Source organism: Molothrus ater, chromosome 10 (assembly GCF_012460135.2).
Source record: "Molothrus ater isolate BHLD 08-10-18 breed brown headed cowbird chromosome 10, BPBGC_Mater_1.1, whole genome shotgun sequence".
Taxonomy (NCBI): Eukaryota; Metazoa; Chordata; class Aves; order Passeriformes; family Icteridae; genus Molothrus; species Molothrus ater.
This window is the reverse complement of record NC_050487.2, coordinates 8,581,931-8,608,323: the sequence shown is the minus strand read 5'-3', so window position 1 is coordinate 8,608,323 and position 26,393 is coordinate 8,581,931. Positions and strand designations below refer to the sequence as shown.

The window sequence follows — 26,393 nt, the reverse complement described above, 5'->3', positions numbered from 1 at the left end:
AGGTGCTGACCAGTGCTGGGAACAGAAACAGAACCATGTGCTGCTCCCCAGCTGCAACACCCAGAATGGAGGAGTTGGGCACAAAAGCTGGACATGAAAACCAGGCAAGTTTAGAAATGGTATCACCCCCCTCATTTCAAGAGGAAATTGTCAGCTTTGACCCCATGCCCCACTTCTGCACCTTGTGATGAAACATTTTCAGTTCCAGCAGACAGATGCACAAAAGACATCCTTACATCAAGACATGAACCATGGTGAACTCAAGCCACCAGACCCTACTTACATATTAAACAAAAAATCCTAATACATGTTTCCTTCAAAATGAACACCAAGAGGTCACAGAAAACCATCCAGTTTGAAAGGCCTATTGTCCCTCCAGGCGGGAGAAGATGGAAAGGTAGAGGGAGACCTTCCTGGGAACTTGCACTTCTCTCCACTTGAGTCCAGTCTAACAGGACTGATTTACAGCCATTACTCAGGTGAAATGCCCTTTGGCAGCAAGGTGTGTTTACACAGGCCCTGCTTATTCCCTGAAAGAGTGCAAATACTCTGTGTTCTAATGGCTCATCCCAACAATTAATGGCATGTTGTATTTCAGGACTTCAGCTTTTCCTGTTCTAAAGAGTGAAATAATATGGGTAGTCTTGATTTGTAAGAGGTAGCCAGGAGAACAGCATTTCACCTGACACCTTTGGTAACCCAGCTACACTAACAACATCCATTTTCCCAACCCACACATTATATGACAGTTAAGCAATTATTTTCCAGCTCAGTAGGTTTTACGGTCAAATTAGAGATTTTTCTCTTTCTGGTTCATGGCTAATAAAACTTTGACTGATGGAAGTAATGATGACAGAATATGGGATAAGGTGGGCTGCCGCTGGCTGAGAGTCAGGGCACGGGACACTAAACTTCATTCAAAAGCCCTTTTTATTCCACATGACTTACAAATGCAGTAAAATTTAATCCTTCTTTTTAAAGGAGTACAATCAAGTCTAAATCACATCAATCCTTTGTTTACATTAGAAATCTAAGTCATTTGTATTTTGAAAAATTAGATTTTGCAAGCAAAAAAGATGAGAGATTAAAAGATTAAACATTTCTTTCACAGAATTTTTTTTCTTCTTGTTGAAGATCAAAAAGCAGTCGCATCTTTCAAAAGCTTCCACAGCAGCAATGGTTGTGTTACTTTTCCTGTGCCTTCCTTCCTCCTCCCAGCCTCAGGAGTTAAAATCAGGCTATAAAGTCATACGCAGACAGAATATTTTTCAGGTGAGACACAATCAGAAGGGAAACAGGCAGCGAATAAAGGCATCCGAGCAGCAGCACCTTCCAAGCACGGAACACGGGCGGCAGAGCCTGCTTTGGCTCCGCTGAGCCCGAGCGAGCCCCAGCGCCGCAGCTCCGGCAGGAGGAGCAGGAGGAGGAGAAGGAAGAGGAGGAGGAGGAGGAGGAGGAGGAAGAGCTCATTTCCTCTGCTGTCCCCTCTCATGCCCCCGCCTCCCCTTCCTGCTCGGGACGGAGGGAGGCAGAGAAGCACTCTGAAGCCGCGCACTGTCGGGCACGACTTCGTCCCTCCGCGTTAGCGCGTGCCTAAATCCTGTACCCAGGGACGGAGCATGGCACCATCCGTCCCCGTCCCCCGGAGCCGAGCACCGGCCGCTCTCAGCACCCCGGGCCCGGCTCCCCTCACGGGGCCCGGCTCCCCTCACGGGGCCCGGCTCCCCTCACGGGGCCCGGCTCCCCTCACGGGGCCCGGCTCCCCTCACGGGGCCCGGCTCCCCTCACGGGGCCCGGCTCCCCTCACGGGGCCCGGCTCCCCTCACGGGGCCCGGCTCCCCTCACGGGGCGCGGCGCGACGGCGCCACCTCGCGGCCACCGAACTCCCTGCGCCTGGGCCGCGCCCGAACGGCGCAGCGCCGCCCGCGCACCCCGCGCAGCCCAAGGTTTTTAAAACTTTAGAAGCCAGTGCTGTGTCACTTACCAGAAGCACCACTGAAATGAGAAACAGCATAAACTTTAGCAATAAATCCATCACCTGGTTTCCATTCTAATGTGGACTTCAGTGTGTTTTCAAGCACTTATATATCCTTATTATTACATGTAAGACTTAGTCCTAAACAATTTTCCTTGGAAAACACTATCACTCACCTCTGTAGAAGACTGTCCATGTTCTGTAAACAGGAGAATGGCAGATTTCCAGGTAACACACCTATTCCATAGGATTAAATGCTGCCTGCTGACTGCAGGAGGGAAAGGTGAGCCCACTGCTGATTCATGTTAGCCAAGGAAAGCTCACAGGCTCTTGGACTGCTCATTAAAGTTCATCATAGCCATTCTAAAAAGCAATGGGCCTCCATTTATGCCAGAGGGAAATTTAACTGAAAATATATTGGACAAACAAGCATCAGCTGGCCAACAGTTTTAGTTGTAACTACTGTCCAAGATGGAGAAGGATAGAGGCTAGATGCCCACCAAATTAAGCAACAAGTATTTCTAGATCCCAGAATGGTTTAAGGGGGTCTCTTTCTCTTTTGCACTGGAAAAGGCTTTTCTCAAGCTTGTGCTATTTGTGAAATTTAATGTTAGATATGAAAAGCAACCATAAAGGATATGGTTCCTCATCTATGGTTCTTACCTTACTTTTTTAAGTGGATATATTTCTCAGCATATGACTACATTAAGCAAATCTATTTCCTCTTTTTTTCCTCTCCTAATCATTTTCTGCAGCTTTATTCTGTCTATTAAACTGGGAAAATACAAGGGAATTCTGGGATCTGCACTGTAGGCAGAGCACTGCTCGATCAGTTCAGCTGACATGAATTGATACCAACCTAAAGAAACCTCAGCCTGAAACACCATCTCCATCCCTCAGGCCACTCAGCTGCCTTCAGAATCCACTACCTGGCTGAGGAGGTAACATCACTCACCTATCACAAGCAAGGTGATGGGTGTTGCTGCAGCACCTTGGGAAGCATGAATGTCTAGTTCCTCTCCTTTCCTTGTTTTTCTCCATTTCTTGCTTTACAGGTATAACTTGTTTCTTTTTTTGTACTTCAGCAAAACCAGGATATGATGTTGATCCATTGATGAACCATGACACACCTCCAATTTACACATGTAAATTACACATGTGCACATTTACGCATAATGGGGCTACTTCAAAACAATCCAAGGCCACATTTAACCCATTTTTTCTCTTTATACTTTTCTGAGATGCAAGGTGGCATCATTCCATATTAAAAAGTATTTAGCTAGTAACAAAATACAATTAGCCTTTGCCAGTCTTTGGAATTGATAGCTGTCACTACAGCTGTTAGTGCTGCATTTAGCTGCCGTACTCTAAAAAAAACCAAACAACCAAATCCTATTAAATACATCACTGTTGTCAGGTGGGTGGTTTTCCTCTTCCCAGCAGACAAATGTAATCCATTTTTTACTCCAAGCAGCTGTTTATCTCCCCAGCTGCTAGAGTGAAGCAGAGCCTCTGTTCCAGGGTACTGTTACTAAGATTTGGACTCCATGCAACTTTCACTTAAAATTCAAACCTTTCTTCAAGCCCAGCCCACCCTTGCTGTGGGTCACTTCTCCCTCAGACCCTTTGGAACCCCACCAGGAACCTGGCTTCAGGTTCTCCTCAGGAGCCTGCAGCAAGCCACCCATCCAGATTTCTCATTGTGGTATGAGCACAGCCTGACAGCCAGGCTAATGTGAACCCTCGAGTTCAGCCAGGATCCAAGAGCAGTGAATTCCAGTACCTGAATTCCAGTCAGCACAAGCCTCCTTTGGTACAAACCTTTATTATCTCACACCTCCTTGCCACAGCTTTCATTGAAACAACTGACATTCATATTTTACAGGTACCATAAAAAGTTACAAAGCGTAAATTACACTGTGTAGTTCACGGAGTAAAAATACTTGAGGGTTGACTTTCTGTCAACAGAATTTGGCACAGAGGTGTTCACACACAGGGAACAGGCAGAAACTTCATTCTGAGCGTGGCAGGCAGGCAGTGTTTGCAGGTTTAGAGGCAGAGCTTCTCCTATTGATGGATGGCTGGCTTTACCTGTGGCATTGAAGGGCACAAAGAGAAACACCCCAGGAAGCAGGCCCCAGGCAGAGTGGCATCCCACCAGGAATGTGAGTGCTGCCTAGCTCTCCCAGGTGCAGCTGGGCAGGGTGTCACCATTCCTACCAGCTCCTTGCTCTTGCTGTGTCCAGCATGAGCTGCAACTGGAGCCTCTTGCTGCAGTAAACGTGGGCAGCTTCCTCTGCCTGCAGCAGGGCTGGCATTGGTGCCTGTGGTAGCCAAAATGGGTCTGTGGCTGCCAGGGCTCTGGCCTTTAGGCTCAGGGTTGCAGGGCTGCTTTACACATCCACACTAACACAGAGGTAAATATTTCAGATGACACCATGTCTATCACATTTAGAGACAGAAGTTCTATTTTAAAATAGCCCTGAGTACACTAGACAATTGGTTAATAAAAGGTAGTTTGGAAGGACCATGATAAGCAATATGCAGTGGGTAACTGAGCAACAATAAATATTTGAGTTGTTTGGAGATTTTGTTGGTTTGTTTTTTTTTTTTGTTGGGTTTTTGGTTTTGGGTTTTTTACCATCTCCATTATTACAAAGCAATGACAGTATCAGTAGCCATAGCAACACAATCCCTACTTGTTCTACCTGAGCCAGTTATGGATGGTACAGAGAGCCCACAGATAATTTCCTCATGGGATTCAGAGGAAAACCTGTTTATAGGGTACCCTTTGGACCAGATATTGTCCCAAAATCAGTATCCACATATTCCCTAGAAGTTTTGATTAATTTAATCTACAAAAAAACATTGTTACTTTCCACCCTCAACCCAATGCTAATATTCTTAAATTTACAGCCTGATCTTCTGTATCATTAAGGTAATGGAAAAAGAACAGACTGAGAATGAGAGGAAATATCTCATTAGAGCAGGTAATCTAGGAGAGCACAGTCTGACAGACTCCAAATCCTTCTCTCTTGAATAATCCTCACTACTCATCAGGGCAAGCAATAAAGAGTCAAATCCAAAGGAAATTTCACATAGCTGGCTAAGACAGAGCAACTGCTCAGGGATCATCAGTTGGTACAATCCTCAGGACCCTGAGACCTCTTCCCAGGTAACAAACCTGCCATGTCTGACCTCCCTAGAAACATGCCCTTCCAGAGCTGAAACAGTCCTGATCTTAAGCTGGTGTCAAACATGCACAGGCACAGTGCTTCCTCTTCTCAAACCCTGCTCCTAAACCCCATTTTTGCTGAATGATAAGCCACCACTCAGTATTTCCATGCATAGAGACCAGAGATCTCAACCCAGGGTAAGGTGGGCAGAAAGTGAGGAAGCAAGGTGCCTGCACAGTGATCATCAGTGATCAGCAAAGGCATGGGAAGGGAGGGCAAGCACACATGGCACCAAGAAAGCTCAGGAAGAGGTGAATTGTGGGCACATTGACAGCAGTCTGTCAGGGAAGAGGGGTTTCTTAAGGCACTGCAAATTCCAGCCCTGGTTGCCAGACTGTTTGTGTCATTGTAGAGAAAATGAGAGCAGGACTCAGTGTTGTTTACATCCGGATGACAATAGGATGACAAGAAGGAAGAGCCTCTTAAGGAAACCAACTTGTTGCTGGAGGGTTTTTTGGAGCACAAGCAGGTCTCTATCTGGCAAATACTTGTCTGGCTTTGGGCGTTGGTTCAGTCAGAGTTCAATCCACAGAAGTAATTTCCACTCTTTTCTATAAACACCTTCCTCTTTCTAAGGATTTCCAGAATTTCTCTGTAACTTAATTTCCAGAGTTCTATCTTGTTCTCAAAGCCCCAGGTGTGTTTCTCCCAAGAGCCTCCAGCCCATGCAATACACAATGTGTCCAATACTGCTGTTCCTGGAGCCACCTCCATGCCCAGCTGAGCCAACTGCAGATGCCCAGGCTGCCTGACAAGCCCATGCCTGACCTGTCAGAGCACCTCACTGATGGAATATTCAGGCACCAAAACTACTAAAAGCAGAGCAAACTCTTCACTAACATCAGACTGCAAAGTCTGCAGGCAGTCAGAAAGTACGTGCAAATACAACAATTTATCTCATAAAAATTCAGTAATATATTAAATTTTTTTTCCATACACAATAATCTCCAAGACCCAGCATTTTCACTGAAAAAGAGTTTGGCTAAGATTTTTTTTCTTTTCTTTTCTGAGGTGGATCTCCACATTTAGGATAAACCTTTTCTCAAATTCAGGCACCTGGTTTATATACAACGCACCCTCTTAACCTGCTGCACCCTAGAGCTATGCTCACACTGCCTTGGCACTGCAGCTGTGTCACCCTACAGCACCAGTTTAACACATCCCCACTTCTGTCAGTGGGGAAAAAAAGGAATTATCAAGTACATTTTCCTTGGTGAAATTTCAGAACTGACTGAACAAACTGGGCTGCACTTCCTTCTGTGCAAGTCCTTGACATAGGATTATTTTTAATTTGCACAGGATGAAAAGTTCACTGATTCCCTCCTTCTCCTGTCCCGTGCCTGCCACCTCTTCTGAGGCTGAAACTACCAAAGCTGCTTCATCTTCCAAACTTATGTTCCAAAGCACAGATTGTCCAGAAAAGTTCACATCATTCAGTGCTTCCCACCACCCAGCACACACATGGACACAAAAATCTCAACACTGTTCTCCAGACAGAAGGTTTGCTCTGCTCCATGACTTGGACAAACCATTTTTGCCAATATTCAATTCAGGGCTGAAGACTCTTATTTATTCTTAAATTCTCATGTAAGTGGTTTACAGCAGCCATCTGCTGAAAACATACACCTTCATTCCTGTGGAAGAGCAGCAGGGGTTTCTGACATTCAGAGAAGAACCTGATGTCATGTTTGATAAACGCTGGTAAATCTCTCAACCTCTAATCAAAGGCTTCTTTGATTTATGCTTCTGCTACTGATCTCATGCTGGGGCAATTTCCTGTCCTCAAGCTGTGGTAAGAACATCTGTGTGGAATCCCTCACTCACATTTCTGGCACACATGAACCTAAAAGGGCAACTCAAAACAGCACTGTCTTCAAGGCTTACATCCCAATGATCCCTCCCCACACCACCCAAGAATAAGATAAAAATCATTAAATCCTCTAACAATCCCTTCTTAAAAGTATTCCTTACATAAGGATAATTACAGATTGCAAAATATGGATTGCAAGAAAGACATCTTTGAGCAGACACTGTTTCTTTGCATGAGATTTGGATTTACAAATTGCAACTTGCTACTCGAAGATGAGAGATTTATGTGCAGGGATGCCATAATTGCTTTTGTGTTCTTCAAATAATTTCTTCAGTTTCTGCAGATACAATGCATGTAGCTGATCAATTTCTTCAGTGGTGGGGTTCAAGTTCTGTTTTACAGGGATGGGGCTTCCCACTGTAAATCAAACACAACAGCATTAGCTTCACTGGCATCTCTTTTTAAGCAGAAGTAAGAAGTAAGGGATTAAGATTCTGTAATCCCATCCAGATTGCAGAATCACAGCACAATTTTCTTACCCTGGGGCCTGATCCTGCCTTTCACAAGCCTGAGCCCTGGGTCTGGTTTTTCACTGACTTTTGCTGAAGTTCAGATAAAATTAATTAACACCCCCACCCCCCAATATTTCAGTTTGGCAGCAGACGAGCAAATGAGAAGAGTGATAAACTCTAACTTGAAGGAGCAGTTTACACTTCAAGGTACAATCCTCTGGGTTATGTGCTGTCTACAAGTTCAACACAGTATTTAAAAAATGTACTGTCTCACTGTCTTCTGATGTGAATAGTAAAACCACTCAGTGTGAGGTGTGCTTAAAGGACAGTGGTGCCCTCAACAACACTGTCACATGGACAGGACTGAAGGAAATATTTATCTTCCAATTTATTCAAAATGGATATCACTGCACCAGAAATGTGACCTCAGCCTAGGGATGGGTAGCATGTAAATTCCCTAAACCTGTGAGGTGTCTCTGAACCATCCATTGCCCACAAATGTCACTGGAACCAAAATATTCTCCAGGCACCGTGCAAAGCCTGCTACCTGCTCCATGGGAGGTGACTCCATGGAAATCCAGAGAGCAGCCTTGTCTTCCACAAAAGGCTATGGCTAAAAAGTGGATTGCTAAGAGAACCTTCCCATGATCTCAGTCTCTGCTGTGTTATTCAGTCATTAGATTTTGACAGCTATTCTTGCATTGGAAGCACCAACACATTAACAGACCCAACTGGGATTACAGAGGAAGCCTAGAGAAACAGAGAGCTAAAAGCACCCTCTGGACTTTTCCAAAGGCACCTGAAAATTCCTGTTAAGAGATGTTGCCACTTCAGATTGGATGGTGATGACTAAAGGGAAGCCTAACCAGAACCACAAAGAGCTGAGCCTGCATTTTCCTGCTGCAGCTCCAGCTGCACCAGCTCTCAGGCCTGTGTGGTGCTGAAACTCAGACTTTACACAGCTGGGGTGGGAACCCATGCCTGGATTGAGCAATACCTTAGAGGGGTGTGAAATCAATATACATACAATACAGGATTTCCAGAGGCAGGACAGGAAACAGCAAACAGCCCCCAAACCCTTCTGCAACAGTCTCTTCTCCCAAGAATGAAGATTTCTTGTGGGATGGAAAACTACACTCATCTCTCTAATATTATGTGCTTTAAGGAACTTGCTTAATTTGATATTTTAGAGTTGTTTCTATTTCTGTAGAGCAGTAATAAAATTTAAAAAAATAAAGGAAAACCAAAAGCACTCATCAAGCCCAAAACACTCAAATTCACAGATCTTGGCTTGGCTGAATGGCTCTTGGATCCATGGCTTCTGACCCAGGACTGGAATCACCCATACCTGGCCATGTTGGCAGCACAGCTCATCACCCCAGGTGAGCTCACTGCAGCTCTCAGGAGCTGAGGCAATGCTTTCAAAGCCATGTTGAAGCCAAGAACACCCCACACACTTCCAAGGACACAGGGACATTGTGATGATTCTCAAACACGGGGAAAGACACACAAAAGGCAAAGGACCTTGTGAGATCTTACAAGTTCTGTTGCAAGACTCTGGTCTTGCTGATTTGTAGCACTCCTGTGCTTTTGTCATGATGAAGAAATGCCTCATAAAATAAGACATTTTAAGCTTCAGAACAGCCCTGGTTTCATCAGCCCAAAAAAATAAAAAAGCAGATTATAGATCTCATCCAATACATCTCATTCCAAAGCTTTGATAACTTTTTGGCTTTAAAATAAGTGGCATTTTTAGCCTGCCTGTGAACCATGCAGGCATTAAAAATTAAATATTTTCAAAATATTCAACTGCATGAAGTGATAAAACACAGATCTGCTTGAAATTTAACATAAAAAGAGCTATGTTTTTGTCTTAAACATTTTTATTTGTTTAATACTATAATCAAATCAACGCCATAAAAAGGGAGGGCCACCTTCAAAGTCCTTTGTAGAAAAGCTCAATTTTCTTTAGTTCACTCAGGTCAGAATCTGGCTAAAAAAAATTTACAGAGAGACAACTATTGCCTTTGCATGAGACCCAGCAGCACCTATTTTGTAAAGGTGTGGTTGTCAATAGCACTAGTAAAACCATGAAAAATATGTTCAGTGAGAGCAGATGAGCAGTAATGAAAGCTTTTGGGGAAAAACACTCTCCCAAACTGCCTGTTGATGTGGCATGCACTCTCCCAATTAAACATTTTTCCCTTTCCAAGGGAAAAAAGCCAAGAGGGAAGGAAACACCCTAAAGACCTGCAAAGCCACCTAAGTGGCAGCCTGCCCAAGGGCTGTGGCACCACTCCCTTCCTCCTGCATCTCCCCCTCTGGCCTGATGAGCACCAGCTCAGCACCACACAAGCTCCTTCCAGCAGCCCTGATCCAGAGCTCTGCTGTCCCTCAGCTGCAACATCCAACTGGTACTTCTCTGCAGAGCTTAAGAAATGAACTTCTGGGCTTCACATAAAACATCAGAAACCACAGCAACAGCTGCAGAGCTGTGGCAGCCCTCTCATAAAAACTGGACAACTCTTGGATTTCTTTATGGATTGCCAAGGATAGGAGCCTATGGATAACTGAGAATGAAGAGTAAGATTTGGCCAGAAAAGGGAAAGGAAGATAAGAACTGCCCCCTTTAACTGGGAAGGACAGTAAAGCTCACATACTTGTTTAGATGCACACAAATTAATTCTGTTAGAACAGATTTATAAATTTACAGATATTAGCAGCACATTGATGAATTTTTAAACATTTGCAAACACATTAGAAAAGGTGCAGGGAACTTACCAACAGTGTGAATAGGTTGCCTGTAAGGTATTAAGCCAAAACTGTATTGGAATACTCCTCTAGCATGAAATAATGGCAAAGCAAAGCCCATTATCTTTTGCAACTTCTCCTGTACATTCCTAAGCCATGAACCTTTGGGGTTTGCAACTTGCTTGAATAGTTCATTTTCACCAAAGGAAAACACTGGGACCAGATGAGCCCTGTGAAACAAAGAGGACACTGAGAATTCTACATCAGCCTGCGCTTGCACTGCAGTTCACATCAGCAGCATGGAAAGTTTCACAATAACTAGCACAGAGAGTTTCAGCAGCTTTGGATTTCATCAGCAACAGGCATTCAACTCTTCTCATGTGCAGCAGCTTTTTGGATGCCTTGGCTGGTTGGTGTTTAAAAAAAAAGTGATTGGCACACAACTAGCAACTTGCTTTTGGCAGTATTTAGTTGGTTGGTACCTATTGCAATTTGTGACTGTTTGGAATTATGAAAATGAGTTATTGCATATATCATAAGTATGTCTTTATCCACCACTATTTCAGCACGTCCACCCTTGTTCCACTACATTTTTTCCCTTGGCAAGCAAAGGAGACTCAGTGCTAACTTTATAATGCTCCCAGCTGGGTGGCATCAAAACCAGATCTTGGCTTTCCCTTGTCTTTTGACCGGAGTAATGCGTGCCCTTGATTTCAGCACAAAAACCTTGATAAAAACCAGACACCCTCACAGACACGAGTGCAATGCCAAATTCCTTCTCTGTGTCCAATTTCCAGCCAAACCCTGCTTCCTCGGACTTCTTAGAAAACAGAAGCTGTAATCCATTATTACCAGAGGTCACATCTTGCCCACAGAAATTACGTGAACCCACTTTGGCTCTTGCACAGCCTAATGAATTCTCATTCAGTTCATGAATTGGCCTGGGAGGAAAGGCACTGACTAGCTCCTGGACAAACAGTCTGAGTGGATAAATCAGTGCAGGTAAACCCAGCATTGTATTTAAAACCTTGGCTGCAGTATGGTTTTTGATTAATGCTTCATTTCATTAACTATTCTACAGAGTTTAGAGAAAAAAAAAAAAAGCAGGGTAATCCTAAGCAGTCTCTGAAGGATTCAGGGACTTTTTCTTTACTTAAATCTTAGTTTCTGTATCTTAGCTCTATTCTGTCCCCACTACCTTTGAGAAAAACCTTACTGTAAAATAGCAGTATTGCTAGAACATTGTCAGAATGAGTATCTGCAGAGCTGTGAATGCCTGAGGAGGACACACTGAGGACAGACCTGGCTGGAAGCACTGAGTTCTGTCAATATCCACCTGTACAGTAAAAAACAACTGCTTCAGCAGCTTCTTTAGCCTGAGGACTCACACAGACTATCATTCCCACAAACTGTTCTGACCAGTGTCTGCTCAAAGTTTCTTCCTCCAGTGGATTTATCACCCTGCCACCTGTAAAAGAAATATCAGAAAGCCTGGTACTTACTGTGGCTGTGTAAACACACAACTTTTTACTACAACACTAAGACAAACAGGAACATCTTGTGGTGCAATAGCTGTGGTGCCCTGACACTGTGGGATTTGCTTTAATCTAGTGAAGACTTTTGCAAGATGCTATGTAGGAGGCTGAGACAGAGAAATAAGTAACTTATGATTGTGAAATTAAAGATAAGTTATCTGATTCATCATTTGTTTTGTGTCTTTAGGATTTCTTCACTTTGTATCAGATATTTGTACTACCTTGGACCAAAATATCTTTTGCAAAAGTGCAGAGGACATTTGCTGACATATTCAGGCCACATTTGACAAGCTCCTAGCTGAGGAACACAGGAGTCAGGACCAGGGAGCACAAGCCTCTGCACTGCCCCTTCCTTCCTGAGCTGGTATTTGCTGCTGCAGATCATGAGCATCAGGAATGTGTGCAGGCACTGGTGGCAGATGGGGCTTGTCATCTACTTGGCCCTTTCATTTCCAGTTGAGTTGGAAATTTTCTTGCCATTTTGTTAATTGTTAAAAACAAGACTTCAAAAGCAGAAGCAATTACTGGATGCCAAGTCTTTGGGCAAGAGCTCTGTTAGACTTGCACGGTCCCCCAGCCCTGCTGGACAGATGAGAAGTCAGAATTCCTGTGCTTCCCACAGAAGCAGGTGTTTGTGCTGGTGTTTGTAGGAATGACTTGGAGCCTGCTACTTACATGGCCATGTGAGTTGTAGCCCTTAGCCACTGGGGCAGGGACAGGCACTGCCACCCAGAGGAGGGCTCTAGGCAGCCATGACCCTTTCAGAAAGATGAGGACCATCACTGGAATCTAAGTAAGTGAAGGGGTTAAGGGGCCATTCCTGTGTTTTGTAAGTGTCCCACTCTTGCTGTTTTGTGTTGGAGATACTTTTGAAATCAATGTCTTGAGAGGCACAGGTGTATCTGATTTCTCAATCCAAATGAATTTAGATGAGAGATAACCACCACCAACCTTTGTGATATGACAGACCAGACATCTACCAACATACTAATAAAAAAAAAAGTATCTAAATATTCTTCTAATCTTTATGGTTAAAACAAATAAAAGCTAGTGAGTGTTGAGGATCCCACTGAATTAATCAACAGTTGGACTAAGGACTCATTTAGTCAGTAAACTCCTAATTCAAATAAACAAGTATTTTTTCTGGGTACAAATTAGACTAGAATGTTACATTCTGTTGGCACAAAAAATTCTTTATGAGAATCCTAGTGATATGTGTAAGAAACACCCTTGGAATTTTGGCACAGAACAGTTTCTAGTTTTTTGCACTCTGTGTAAAAGCAGAGAGCCCCTCTTCTCAGAGACCACCTTTTCTCCAGTTAATAGCTTAAAAAGCTCTTACAGATTTCTCAAGACTAGTATTTTTTCTCATTGCTTCACATGTCAATGTTTAATCCTGGGAGCTGTTCAGAAAGTGTAGCTGGAACAGAGCATTGGTTTCAATATTTCTAATATACAAACCATCTAGACCAGTCCAGAACAAACACAGTAACTTAGACTGTGTAAATCACTCAAAAGACATTGATACCATCTCTGTTTAGTAATACACTGATGGCTGCTTCATAGTAAAAAGTTATCTAGTTTTTCTTGAGATTTTCACCAAAAATTCCCAGGAATTTACTTTTGCAAATGGCAATCTTCAAAAGTCTTCAGAAAACAAATCTTCCTAGATCATAATTCTCAGTGATTTAATGAAACAGAGCCTGGCTATCCAATTTGTTTGTTTGTTTGCTTAAAATGATAAGAAAATTCTACCTTAATGTATCTTTAATTTACAGAACAGAAAGCAGAATGTTGGCCCTACTCAGAAAACCAGTCAAGATTTACTAATATTGTTTCATAATTCTTACTCTTTGCTAGTACAAGAAACAACTGAAATAAAACAAGATATGCTAACAACAACTACTGTTACAAATTATGAAAGAGAAAGGGAATTTTCAACACTCCCAGAGTGGAACTAGGTGGACAGACTGGCTCCTGTGCCAGATATCTGCATGTTCTTAGACACTCAAACTCTTCCAAATTCTCTAATTTTATATAATATGAACTATATTTAAGAATCAACCTACATTCAAAGCATGCTTCATGGAAGACCTACCCATGTTTCAGGGCCATTTTAATAAAGCCCTTCCTCTTGAGGATGTTCAAGGTGAGACTTCCAGGATGTGCATTCAGAGACTCCTCTGCTCCTCCAATGACAATGACAGATGCATGGCCCCCTCCTTTATTGCTCAGCACATGGGAGACACTTTCCTTGGATGCAGAAACCATTCCTTCAGGAGGAAACATTTTAAGAGTGACCACTGGATCCTCATGTACAAGTACAGTGGAATTTAAGAATATTTTAAAATATATAATTGATGTTTCAAAATTATAACAGCACAGAGCAGATTTCAAAGGTTTGGGTCAAGCTCCTTACTCTGGAACAGATTTGGTTTTGGGCACATGCTTTGGTTTCACACTGATGAGTTAAATGCTGTTGCCTATTGCAAGAGTTTTGAGTTCTTCAGGGTGTGCTCTTCTGGCAACTTAACTCCCCCTCAGAGAGCCTCTGTGCCCAAGAACAGGAGGTGAATGGCAGCAGATACTGCTGAGAGGCAGCAGCTAGAGCTGTACAGCAGGTGCATACAAACACGGGCACAGAGGGGTTAACAGAATGTGTAGAGGACTTGTTAACTCAAATATGGAGCTACAGTGCCAAGCAGATCCCTCCACTCTTTTCACAGCTATAAAGCAGCAGCTCCATCTAAGGCAATGCCCTGACAGCATTAGAAGAAGCAGAAAAACACACTTCTACCATTCCTAATAACTGCATCAGCTCATTCTCTAGTAACCAGGCCCAGGCACTCATCAATATTTAGGCTAAAATAGCAGATTATATGAAGCTTTTCTGGTACTCCTGCTGATATAGATACTTCTAATTGGAGGTACACTGCTGTACAGGACTTTATCATCTCCTTAGGTCTTGCTCTGGACTTGGTGCTTTGAAAAATCCATATTCCACCAGATATGCATCTAATCTTTCAAAGGTTCCTCTTCCTTCTTGCCCTCTGTTTCATTTCAAAGGCTTATAGTGATCCCATTTAGCCAGAAGCCATGTTTAATTACACTGTGTTGAATTCATATAATCTAAGTGACAATTTAGAGATCAAGTCTAGTTTACATTGTTGGTTTTACAGAGCTGGTATCAAAATGCACTTTTGGATGTTCTGCTCCCTGCTTGGTCTTTTTACCAGTACAGACATTACAATTTGGATTACAAAAATTTGGGAAGAGAGGGAAGATGACTGTGATCTACTTTTGGGAGCTGGCCACCAAGAGGAATAGCTTGCAACTGGAGCAAGTCCAGACTTCAGCAAAAAGCAACATCCATTTGCCACATCTGCCTTCACAGTCACTGCTACTCTGAAAATTCAGCTGACCTGGGACTCACAAATAATTCAAGTGGTGCTCATTCAAGTCACCATGCATTTTCTCTGGAAAGAAAAGCAGAAATCACTGCCTTTCCCCAGGACAAATGTGTCTCCTGCTGAAGCAGAGCTGCCCTGCATGCAGGGCACTGCTCCATGCTCACACTGCAGCTGTGCTGCCAGAGGCAACAACTGCACGTGTTAGACACAGACAGAGAAAGAAAGGGACATGAAACATTGTGCCAGCAGTGTGGCTTTCAGGACATGGAAGATTTTGCAAGAGTCTTATTATTGGAGTGGTGATCTGTATTACAGCAAAGGTCCCCTCTCATTTATCGGCTGCATACCTGTGAAAACCGAGCTCCAATGCTGGCTCTTCTTCAGTGTGCTTTTTACTGCAGCTCTTTCTCATTCTACAGGTAAATATTTGTTCCCATGGGTCAAGATGCCAAAAACATCTGACTTCCAGACAATGATTAAACAACAGTGTTTAAAATTGCAATGTTCTACCACTGCCAATCCCTCACTTTGCAAGCCTCAAAGAACGCCCTCAGAAATTACATTTGCATGGAAAGGCATTCTCTGATATGCTGAAGTATACATAGATAAGTAATTCTGATATTAATCTGGGAAACATCCTAGGCATGTTTCTGTGCATGGAACAGTGGAACAGCTTCTCTGAGATTGCAGTGTCTGTGTTGCAGTCATGAATAAAGTTAGATCTCTGTCTCCTGAACTTAGTCTTGTGCATCAGAACATGCTTAAATGCTGTTGAGTGAACTTAAGTAAAATAACTCATGTATTAAACCACTGGGGGGGGAGCACTAGTTCTTATTTCATTCTTCTCTTTTTTCAGTTCCCCCAACTCAACTGCTTGTTATTTTTATCTTTTATTGCTGTAGTCCCAGTCATGAATATCACCCCTTGATGACAAATGCTTCTCACAACAGAGAAAAAAGGTCTCTCTCTTTAGAGTTTACATCTCAATCAAAATTACACAAATTTGCAACATAGGACTTCAATCAGAAGCAAGTAACTAATTTCTGAGTATAAAGATATTTGTAATGTATAACACTAAGCCCTTCAGGTAAGAGATTAGTCTGAATTTGTTTTACAAGTGCCTGCTAATGACTAAATAAAATTACAAATTATTATGCCCTTCTCTTCTTGTATATACTGGGTACTCAGGACTGCTATCTGATAGTTCAAAGGAAAAGCAGCAATTTCTTTTCAGAAAGAAAAAACAACTCAGTGACATAGTTTACAAAACTATTAATAAAACCTTCCAATTTTGCCACAACAGTTCATCATAAAATAGAGGTTAAATTTAGCACCAACAGTGATCCTTCTGAAATTACTTACCATATATAAGTAGAGGAATAGACTCTACATTTGTAACAGAAGCTAAAATATGGAGCAACAGCTGAGACATTCTGCTTTTACCTACCAGCACTCATTATGTATTCTCTGAAGAAGGGACAGCCAAACCAGATGGGCATGATATGGAGATATGGAGTAAGGCCAGGAAATAAATTTTTGAAAGGAGGATCAGTGCAAAAGTTTCCGAAGGCTCCAGCTACCAGGACCCCATGAGGGTGAAAGCCAAGTAAGTAGTTGTGATTTGGGTTCAGTTCTGAAGTTTTTATAAGCTGAAAAATAAGAGTCAGTGATGGGCATTATGATATTTACCCCAAAAACAACACCTATGGAGATTGCACATTGACAGGACATAGAAGCAATGACAATGAGTTTCCTTTTAAGCACTTAAAATTACTGTCCTGCTTTACAGATAAACAAAGCTTAAATGGATATGTCAGGATACCATGTCTAGATTTACTGTGCTGAAGCACTACCTTGTCACCCAACAGTCCAACTAGAAAACCAGGCCCCGTCCCCTTCTGTCACTAAATCTCAGATTTCCCATGTTTTAAAAGAAGTTAAGTTCACTCCAGAGAGAGTATTAGAATTTTAGCAAAGATGAGTCTCAGATGTCTGTCCATGGTTATGGCTATTCAAGCTGTTTGTGAGAAACCCTTTACTCACATGAATGGGAAAGTATTCCCTGAAGTACTTCCAGACAGTCCAGCTTCTGACCCAGTGGGAGCGTCTGCCCCCGGTGCATGGCGTTCCCCAGTCCACGTACAGCCACAGCAGGTACAGAACAGCAAGGAACCAGAAATTGCCCAGGATCAGGATCACAAAGAATCCAAAGCAAAACTCTGCTACAAGAGACAAAAAGTGAAAGCACAGCAAGCATTAATCACATCTGTGTCCTTTTAAGAATGCCCAACCCTGATATGTTTTTAGAGATTTACTCAAAATGCATGCAAATTGAACTCAGCTTATTCCACATGGTGCTGTTACAGTGAAGGTGAAACATTACAAGAGTGTATCATCTCAGTCTATTATTTCTCCCTCTACTGCACAACTGGATGCTTGGTAGAGAGCATCTGGTTTACCTAAGGCAAAATAAAAGGAGACAGCAAGAGCTAACAAGGATGTAATGCTTCAGGGAGTGAGAAGAAAGGAAAGCTGGGGAAGGAAAGAAGGGAAAGGGAGCCATAGCAACCTCTCTTTTCTAATTACAGGGATATTGGGCAATCATTTTCTATTCTCCTTCTCAGCTTCTCTACCTAGAATATGGAGTGATAGTTCTACTCCCAGCCAAAAGCGCTGTCACTGGCCAAGGAGATACACTAGACAAAACCAGAACATGGAGAGGTTCCACTTCAGCCACTAAACACCTCAGCCAAAGGGGAAGTTCAGTGCTGCTGTGGGAATACAACAGCAGGTAAGTCCTGATACTTTCAAAGCCAATTAAGAAAGAATTGTAACATCCTGCTACAGTAGTGATACATAAGAATTGTATTATACACAATTCAAAGAGCAGAAAAAAGTTGTTTGGTTAAATATTTTGTGTTACTTGGGGCTCAGCCTTGACATAATTACTCAGGGAAATCCTATGGAAACTTTCTCTTTGTAGAACTTGCAGAATTTTAGTTTTGGACTGTGTTGAAGAGCCGCGGTCTGAGATGTCTGAGGAGTAGGAGAGAGCTGCTGCTCTCTGCCCTGTGGTAGCCCTGCAGCAGCCTGCTTGCTCTGCCTCCTCCTGAACAAACCACATCAGGCTCACGGGTCAGATGCTGAAGTCCAGGTTGCAAGGGAGCCAGGGCTTTAACATCACAAATTTATACAGTGGCAAGCAAAACAGGACCTAGCTCTCACTGAAGACTCAATGGGCAGAGCTGGAAGAGCCCAGTGTTTTTCAGAGATATTTTACAATGCAGAAGCAGTAATTTATGTCTCACAATTGACTGGCTTTCATGAGGGAAATATCCTGTGAAGTCCTAAAAGAAGTTACATCAGTGAAACATACTGAGCTAAATACATCACTAAATAGAGCAGATTTAAAAACAAACACTAGAAGTACTTCAGGCAATAATTTGGCTCACACAATGTAAAATATCACCAGAACTGAAAACTTTAGAATAAGTAGATGAACCAAGAGTAAAACCCCCTCATCCTAGTTCAGATCACCTTCATTCAGGAGAGACATTACTTGGGTGTTGAAAAGTCAGCAGATTCCCTAGACTGTGCAGGTTTTGAGCTGAGATCTCAGCTTGGTCTACAGGCACACTAGCATTTCCTCCAACCTGAATATTTACTTTTTCTGAACTTCAACCAGTTTGTTCCTGAGCCTAGTTTGACTGTGCCTTCAGAATAGAATTGGATATCTTGTCTAGAAGGGGATGAGCATTCACATTTCCAGCAGGAATATGAGCAGAAAAATAAGGAATTGCATTTGCTCTGAGGAAGGGAGAAGAAAAATGACTATAAACAAAAGCAGGAGCAGGACAAAACGTACCATTTTCAAGGATACTCCATTCTTCAGTACAGAAGCTCACTGCTTCTTCCTCAAGCAAGAAACCCTGGTCTTGCACAGAAAAGCATTTGAGCAAGAGCTCTTGAAAACACCACAGCTAACTGAGGCCCACAGACCCCCAAAGTCAATGTGGAAAACTCACAAGAACTGAAACCAGTTCTAAGGAACATCATTAATGCAGGACAAGTAACACAGATGAAATATGACACTCCAATTCCACAGGGAATTTCACAGGGAATCCCACAACAGCATCACTCCAAAATAGAGCACAGATGTCTATTGAGGAAAAGTCATTACCTGGTCCTTGAAGAAGAGATCCTGAAACTATAGACATTTCTAGGAATGCTAATCTGGACAGGATGCCAAGGTTCTTGGTTTGAACAAGTATGAGAAGTTTTTTCTAGCAGCTATAAATCAATTGATTTGTTATGCAAGAGTTAATAAGTATTTAAATTTCCTACCTTTCCTTTCTGTGTTAAGTCAAAAGAAGCACTTTTGACTTGACACCGAATCAATCACATGGCTTTTTTTAACACAGAATCACATGGCTTTTTACTATCAGTTTGCTAGCCAACAGCTGAAAAGTGCTTTGTAGCCAAGCATCCTTGCTGTGAGAGCTAATTACATCAGCAGTGAGAAGGCCCAGATAGCAGTACTTAATCCTGGGCAGACAAACATCCACCAGATAACAAGCTGGCTGCTTTGCTTTAGCTAGGACACCTTCCTGAGTGCAGGCAAGGTGTGGGGAGATAAGTATGCTGCTAGCACTTCCTCAGGGGAGCTCAGCATCTTGTAGGACAAAGTTGATTAGGGCATTCCCAATGAGACGTGTGAGGCAAATTCCTTTTGCCATACCTCCTCATTATTTCAACAAATTAGCAGCCTGCAAGATGAGCTAAACACTGATGACTCAAAACCAATGAGACTGTAAACACAAACCTGATGTTTTCTCCTTCAGACAAGACAGTGAGTAAATAAATAACAACCATTTTAAGTAAATTCATAAACAAATTCCAGTAAAAAGGTGAGTAACTTGGGATTTGTCACTCTACTGCATCATGTCCTTGGATGTAGTTCCAGTGTACAATCTAAGTGTAATTTTTTTGGTTGAACTTGAATTTGAGCTTTGAAAAGTATCTCTGCGATGTACTAGATTTTGGGGGTAGGTGAGGGGAGATGAGGAAATATAGACTAAAAGACAAATCACTGCCAGAGAACTCTGTACATTGGGTTTGTGAACCAATGTTGGTGTGTCACTTCTCCTCCATTTCACATTTGCAACACATGGATACTCATATTTTGCAACAAACGGTGAAAACCACTCTATGTAGTGTGAGCAACCAGCACTGGCAGCCATCCTGCCCAATGATGTTTGCACACCTGATCCTTCAATCATTAATCAGGCTCTGAGTTTGCAACTGGGGACACCAGATTTATGAAATAGTCAAATGCCAGAGATAGGAAGCACAGGTTAAATCTGGAAATTGGAAGCTTCAAATGCATTTGGAGTTACTAAGGCATCAAAAATGTTTGATTAACATCTGTTGTGAAAGCCACCAAATGCAAGATTGTCCCTGGAAGAGAAATCTCCCATTATGCTCAGAGCAGTCATGGACAGCATGGGCAGTGCAGGTGTGTCCCTGGTGCCAGGGGTGCTGCTGTCACCCCAAGCAGCACTACAGGCTCTCTGCAGTGCTCCAAAAACCATGCAAAGGAACTCACTCCAAAACTGGTTGGGCAGCCAGCATCTGGTGGATGTGGATCAGTCTCCTGTGAAGGGCCTTTGTCAGGTTATTGGTTTGGGAGCCACAAAGATACCTGAGCACTCCTGCCAAGGCAGCTGTATCTCAGCAGTGCTGTGACAGCAAACACAAACACTCAGATGCCAAGCTTTAGAGGCCTGTTGATGCTGAAATTTGGTTCCAAGTTCCCAAGACCTTCAGCTGGCAAATACTGATAAACTAGAGATACAGAGCATTACACACAACTGACTTGCAGGTAGAGTGGCCTGGATACCATAAATCCCCAAGTTATCAATTGCCAAATCCCAAGACAGCATGCCAAATTTAGTCTACACGTTTCCCACTTCTTTTCTTTCTCCTTAGGCATTCACTGTCACTTATGTTCACATAGGGGTTCTCAGGCTAGGGTCTCTGGCCTGACACAGCAGAGCTGGTTTTTTCTTAGTATTTTTGAGAGATACAAACAAATACACCCAAATACAAACAAATACTTGGTTAAATTCCCTCCCTAAGATGTAGGTAACAGAGGCAGCATTCCTAGAAATACTAGTCAGTAAGTACCCTGTTATTCTCTGTGATCACACTTCAGTCCCTACCCATAGGCCACCAATAAATTTCATGGATAGATGAGTACAGAGTGACAAAAACAAGTAGCAATACCAGCCAGCTTGCTAGAAAAGGCTTATGGAGCTTAGCTGAGGTTTCTTAAGCATCAAAAGAGTTTTGTTTTTTTTTTTTAAAGGCTTTGAGGAAGAACAATATTAGCTATCCAGCTATAGCTGATGAATTAAATCAGCACCAGATAACAAATCATCGTGGCATGTTTGCAGGAAAGGTTAATATTTGCTTTAGCACATTACACTGACACCTTCTTTCTCAACACAGAAACCACTTATTATTCCAGCAGCAATCTCTCGCTCTGTGGCAAACGTTTCATCATTTCTGTTCTTTTGGGGAAGCCAGATCCACAACTCAAAACTGTCTCCAGCAAGTTCAATTAACAGGCTGCTTCATCCTACATGCACAGAAGTTTAATCACTAGAGAACAGGATGTAGTTTAATATATACCAATGTCTTCAGCATACTATTTTGTGGTTTTGTGCATATTAAAGTATACCTTATATTATATACTGATTTTGCATTATTAAGGGGTTTGCAAATAAATACAGGGGTACCTGCACAACAGTCACTTCCTAAATCCCCAGTGAGGAGACCAGAGACGAAAGTGGGCCTTAGAAAATGCACTATTCTCCTCTACCATCACCTATTCTCAGAGAAAAACCCTGGTATCCCTGCTGGAGAGTTAAACTCCCATTTCCCTCTCTCATTATCTGGCCCAAGACACCACCACTCCACCCAAGGTGCTCAGTTTCGTATTTGATTTTGTACATGTTCAAACTCCACTGTCCATTTTCACATCAGGGGCACAAAAGTTAGCAGGAGCACATAGCTCACCAACTCACCTTCTAGTTTTACTTCCTTCCAAAACTCTGTCATTTGATTTATATACATTAGAGAGAAAGGAAAACAAAAGGCTAAAGCACTAGGAAAGCAGCATTTCAACCAAATCTGACTTATTTTTCTTTGTTTTAATGGTTTTGCCTTTAAATGAGCCCTTTGCTCTACCTCCTGATACAAAGTGACCCTCACTGACAGATGTGCAGTATGAGGCACACAGCTCACAGCACACACCAAGGATAAATGCCCATCTGCTGTGTGAGAAACAGAAAACCTACACCTGTTCCCAATAATATCAGGATATCAGCATACTGGTAAATGCAGCAAAATTAATTCAAAGTTCTTTAGAAAAACATCTCCAAGCTTAAAAACAAATATTTCCTGCAAACACTGGGTACATCCATTGCATCCAGTGACAATTCCTTTAGTGCATGTCCACAATGAACCTATGATCCAAAAATGGGGTTTATGTAACCTCTTTGCTTTGTCAGTCCAGCAGCACTTACAGGCTTGGAGATGCTATTTATCCGGGTGACTTTCTGCCTGGGTTTGGGTTGGACAGTGGCACAGAGTGACAAAGAGCAGCCAGCACACAGGCTCACAGGCAGACATGGTGTGGGTGTTGCATGAACTTGGGACAGGGCCAGACCTGCCCCAGGACTGTCAGCCCCTGGCCAAGCAAACAAATCCCAAATAACTGTAATTACAGACATAAAACTACCATCTCTAAAAACTGTCTGGTTTGGCCTTTTATCCAAAGTATGAGATTGCAAAATTTCATGTATCTGCTGTTTCAGCAGTAAAACACTAATGGCTTGACACTATGCTTCAGCCTGAAGCTGTTTTGGATTTGTGCTTAATACAGTGAGAAATAGCATTTGCCAGTTTTCAGTTTTAACAGCTTTAGTTTTCTGGACTCAAGACCGGTAACATTTGTCTTTCAAAAGACAGAAGCCCAATTAAAACACCTCTCTCTTTCATGGAACTTATATCCAAACTTTTCTGGTCTGCTGACTTGGAGAACATAAGATAGAAAACCACATGGCATTTTCAGTCAACACACGGTGGGAATCTGTTAATGGGCATTTCTCTCATCTAATCCAGAAACTCTTATATTCACCCCCAGTATTTCAGAACTTATTTTTGTTTCTGGTGTCATGCCCCTGGATAATGAACAGGCAAATCACTGTTACAAAGAAAACTTGTCTTTTCCCTTTGAGGGTGAACTTTGGCAGCTTGCAGCACAGAACAAGGAAGTACAGGAACTTGCGGCCAGAATTTTAAAGAGGTTCCTTTTGTACCTAATGAAATTCTGTGCACATCTGTACAGCTTTTTTGAGACAGAGGCATGTTTACTCTGCCTACGCTGCACAGCAGAAGCAATGGATCTCTAGTGCAGATCCAGCCCAAGCTGGTACACTGCATGAAGAAGCAGAACTTTGCTTGTTCCAGGCTGCTGCTGCTGTTTTTTTCAGTATTTGCAGACTGATTCACTCTTTTTACAGTGAGGATGAGATTTAGGCTTCAACAACTATTGCATGTCTATATTTCATGCCAGCCTGTGAGTTGCACAAGTAAGAGGGCATTTTCAGTCATCAATTCCACAGTCTCAGAAAACCATGCAGCATTACAAGAAAGCAAGCCTGGAGAGCAAGGGCTTTTATATTTTTCAGCCAGGAAGATAAAACCAAGAGTCTTTTATCCAAGTCACATTGTGAATTCTAAGTTGTAATAAGCTCACATTCCCCTTACAGCTTACTCAGTGTGCAAAATCACTTTTTCACATGTCACTCCTCAGATTTGAAGCATATCATTGACCAATTCAGGGCACTAATTTACAGTTATCTTACTTCATCTGTTAGTCCTACAGTTCATTTTACTAAGCTATGGCACATTACAACACACCTAGATGGACAACTTCAGCAGCTAAGCCAGTACCCCATTTATTCACTGCTCTAAACAGAATCCCTCTATCTATATCATGAATCATTAGCTGTAATAGGGCATTATCTGTTCAAGTTTTCACATGCAGATATGTAACACAAGGCAGACAATCAAGATCGTGCTTGGCATAAACTAGTTCCAGCCACACACAAACCCCCAAAGAACACCTAAACCTCCAACCTAATCTGTGATGAACTCACACAGTATTTCACTTGTCCCAAGGCATCCCCTCCCTGATTTGAAAGTGTCACTATTGAATCCAAAGCTTACAAAGAAATAACAAATGTTCACAAAAAAAATAAAGGCTAAAAAATCCAGACATAGGGGCAGTCCAGAACATCAGAAATCAGCCCATTTCCTACTGCTTTAAGTCATTTAAGATTCATCCACCTGAATTTTCCTGCAGCCAAGTGAAACGTTTTGGCCAGATCACTGGCTGCCCTTTCACTTGAAAGCATCCGCCTACGAAATGACAAGGTCACATTGGTCAGCTCTAAAGATAAACATCCCTATGGTGCACAAGCAGATACTTATTATTAGAATCAAATTGTTAATCAAGCATTCTTGCAAATCCATTTTTTCATGATCACATGAACTCACTATACTCAACATAACCAGCCATAAGACCATTTCTGAGTTGATTTTCCTTGACATTCCCAGGCAGTGCCAGCTGCAGATGACAGCTCCCTACTTTGCCTGCTAAACTGCAGAGAGGGGATTTTCTGCATCCTGATCACTTCTAGTAAGCACAGGAAGATATGGTTTTCTGCAGCAGTATTGCTACATTAAGGCAAAAAAAAAAAGTTTTCTTCCACTGCCCCTGAGCTTCCACTGCTTTATGAGACTTAAATAATGGCTCATGCCAAGACCTAACTAAATAAGTACAGACTACTTAAAACGTAGCCACAAACAGAAACTGTTTATCGTTTAACTACATATAATTTTGATGTAACAGAACATCTGCTGATTAATCTGCGAAGATGCTTCATACCCCTCCATACTTCCCCCAAATTTTTCATGTGTGAGTTAACAATCTAAAAAAACCACCTGAAAGACATCAGACCACCTGTAGGATAATATATTTGTAAGACATACAAAGAAAATAAGTGCCCCCTTTTTACCTTGTAAATCCTACAGCATAGATGATCTTGAAGTGTTCCAGCATTTCCAGTGATACTATTCAATAACTACTTCCCAATTTATATAATCTATGGATTTAGTCTCATAGAGTTAAGGTTTATCTTACCTTATCAAGTGATTCATTTCATCAGATTCAAGATACCTACCCATGTGAATACAATTTGCTGCTGTGAATAGGTGCTTAATGATAGGTGTCTATTAAGATATTAGGAAAATTAATTATAGAGTAACAATCAGTAGAAAAAGATTACCAAGTAGAATTAGCAACACTTTCTTAAAGCCAGTGAGGATATTTTTCATACACTTACAGAACTGTCTGCATATGAATCAATTCACTGACAATGTCCATTATTTTTCATTACCTTGTTAAATGAGAATTTTATTGAACTACAGCATATAAAGTTATTTTACGAAATTATGAATGAAAACAGCATTAGTCATGTAGCAGACTTTATGCTCATCTTCGATAAAAAAGTTGCTGTCAGAAACCTACTGGGCGTCCCAATGAGGAGCTAGCGACACTAGCTTTTTGGGCTCATATTTGAAGCAGAACCCACAGAAAGAACAGACCCCCATAAAAGAGAAAAAAACATCCAAAGCTTTCAGGGAAGAAAGAAGTGCGATGCTCCAGCCCGCCCGGGGATCTGCTCGCCCCCGGCCGCTTCTGCACCCACGTGGAGCCACGGCTGGCACCGAGCGATGCCCACGGGTAACGCTGGTCACGGAAAAAGCCGCTCCTCGCCCTTTTCTCTCAGGGGCAGGGGCAGGAAGGAGGAAGGCTGTTACCCAGCAGGAGGAAGGAGAAGATCCACTGCAGAACGGCGACTGTCTGGATCCTCCTCTTTAGGGGGATATTGATGGGGGCAAACTCGACCTTCATGCTGACGGAGAGCAGCGCGGGAGGCACGGAGCTGCCGGCTCCGGCTCCAGCCGCCGCACCTGCCCGCTGCGCGCCGCTCTGCCGCGGCCCCGGCCGGGCAGGACGCGCCCCTCCCGC

At 42.5% G+C, this 26,393-nt stretch overlaps 1 protein-coding gene across 1 annotated transcript; it reads right to left on the bottom strand.

Moving 5' to 3' along the window:
- Nucleotides 1–3,784: 3,784 nt before the first annotated feature.
- Nucleotides 3,785–26,378, bottom strand: MOGAT1 (monoacylglycerol O-acyltransferase 1). The gene is made up of 6 exons (XM_036388737.2): nucleotides 26,183–26,378; nucleotides 17,273–17,451; nucleotides 16,677–16,878; nucleotides 13,918–14,092; nucleotides 10,315–10,514; nucleotides 3,785–7,438 (listed from the first exon to the last, which is right to left on the bottom strand). Exons 1-6 carry the CDS (start codon nucleotides 26,274–26,276, stop codon nucleotides 7,284–7,286), a joined length of 1,005 nt encoding a protein of 334 aa, XP_036244630.1. The 5' UTR covers nucleotides 26,277–26,378; the 3' UTR covers nucleotides 3,785–7,283.
- Nucleotides 26,379–26,393: the final 15 nt, after the last annotated feature.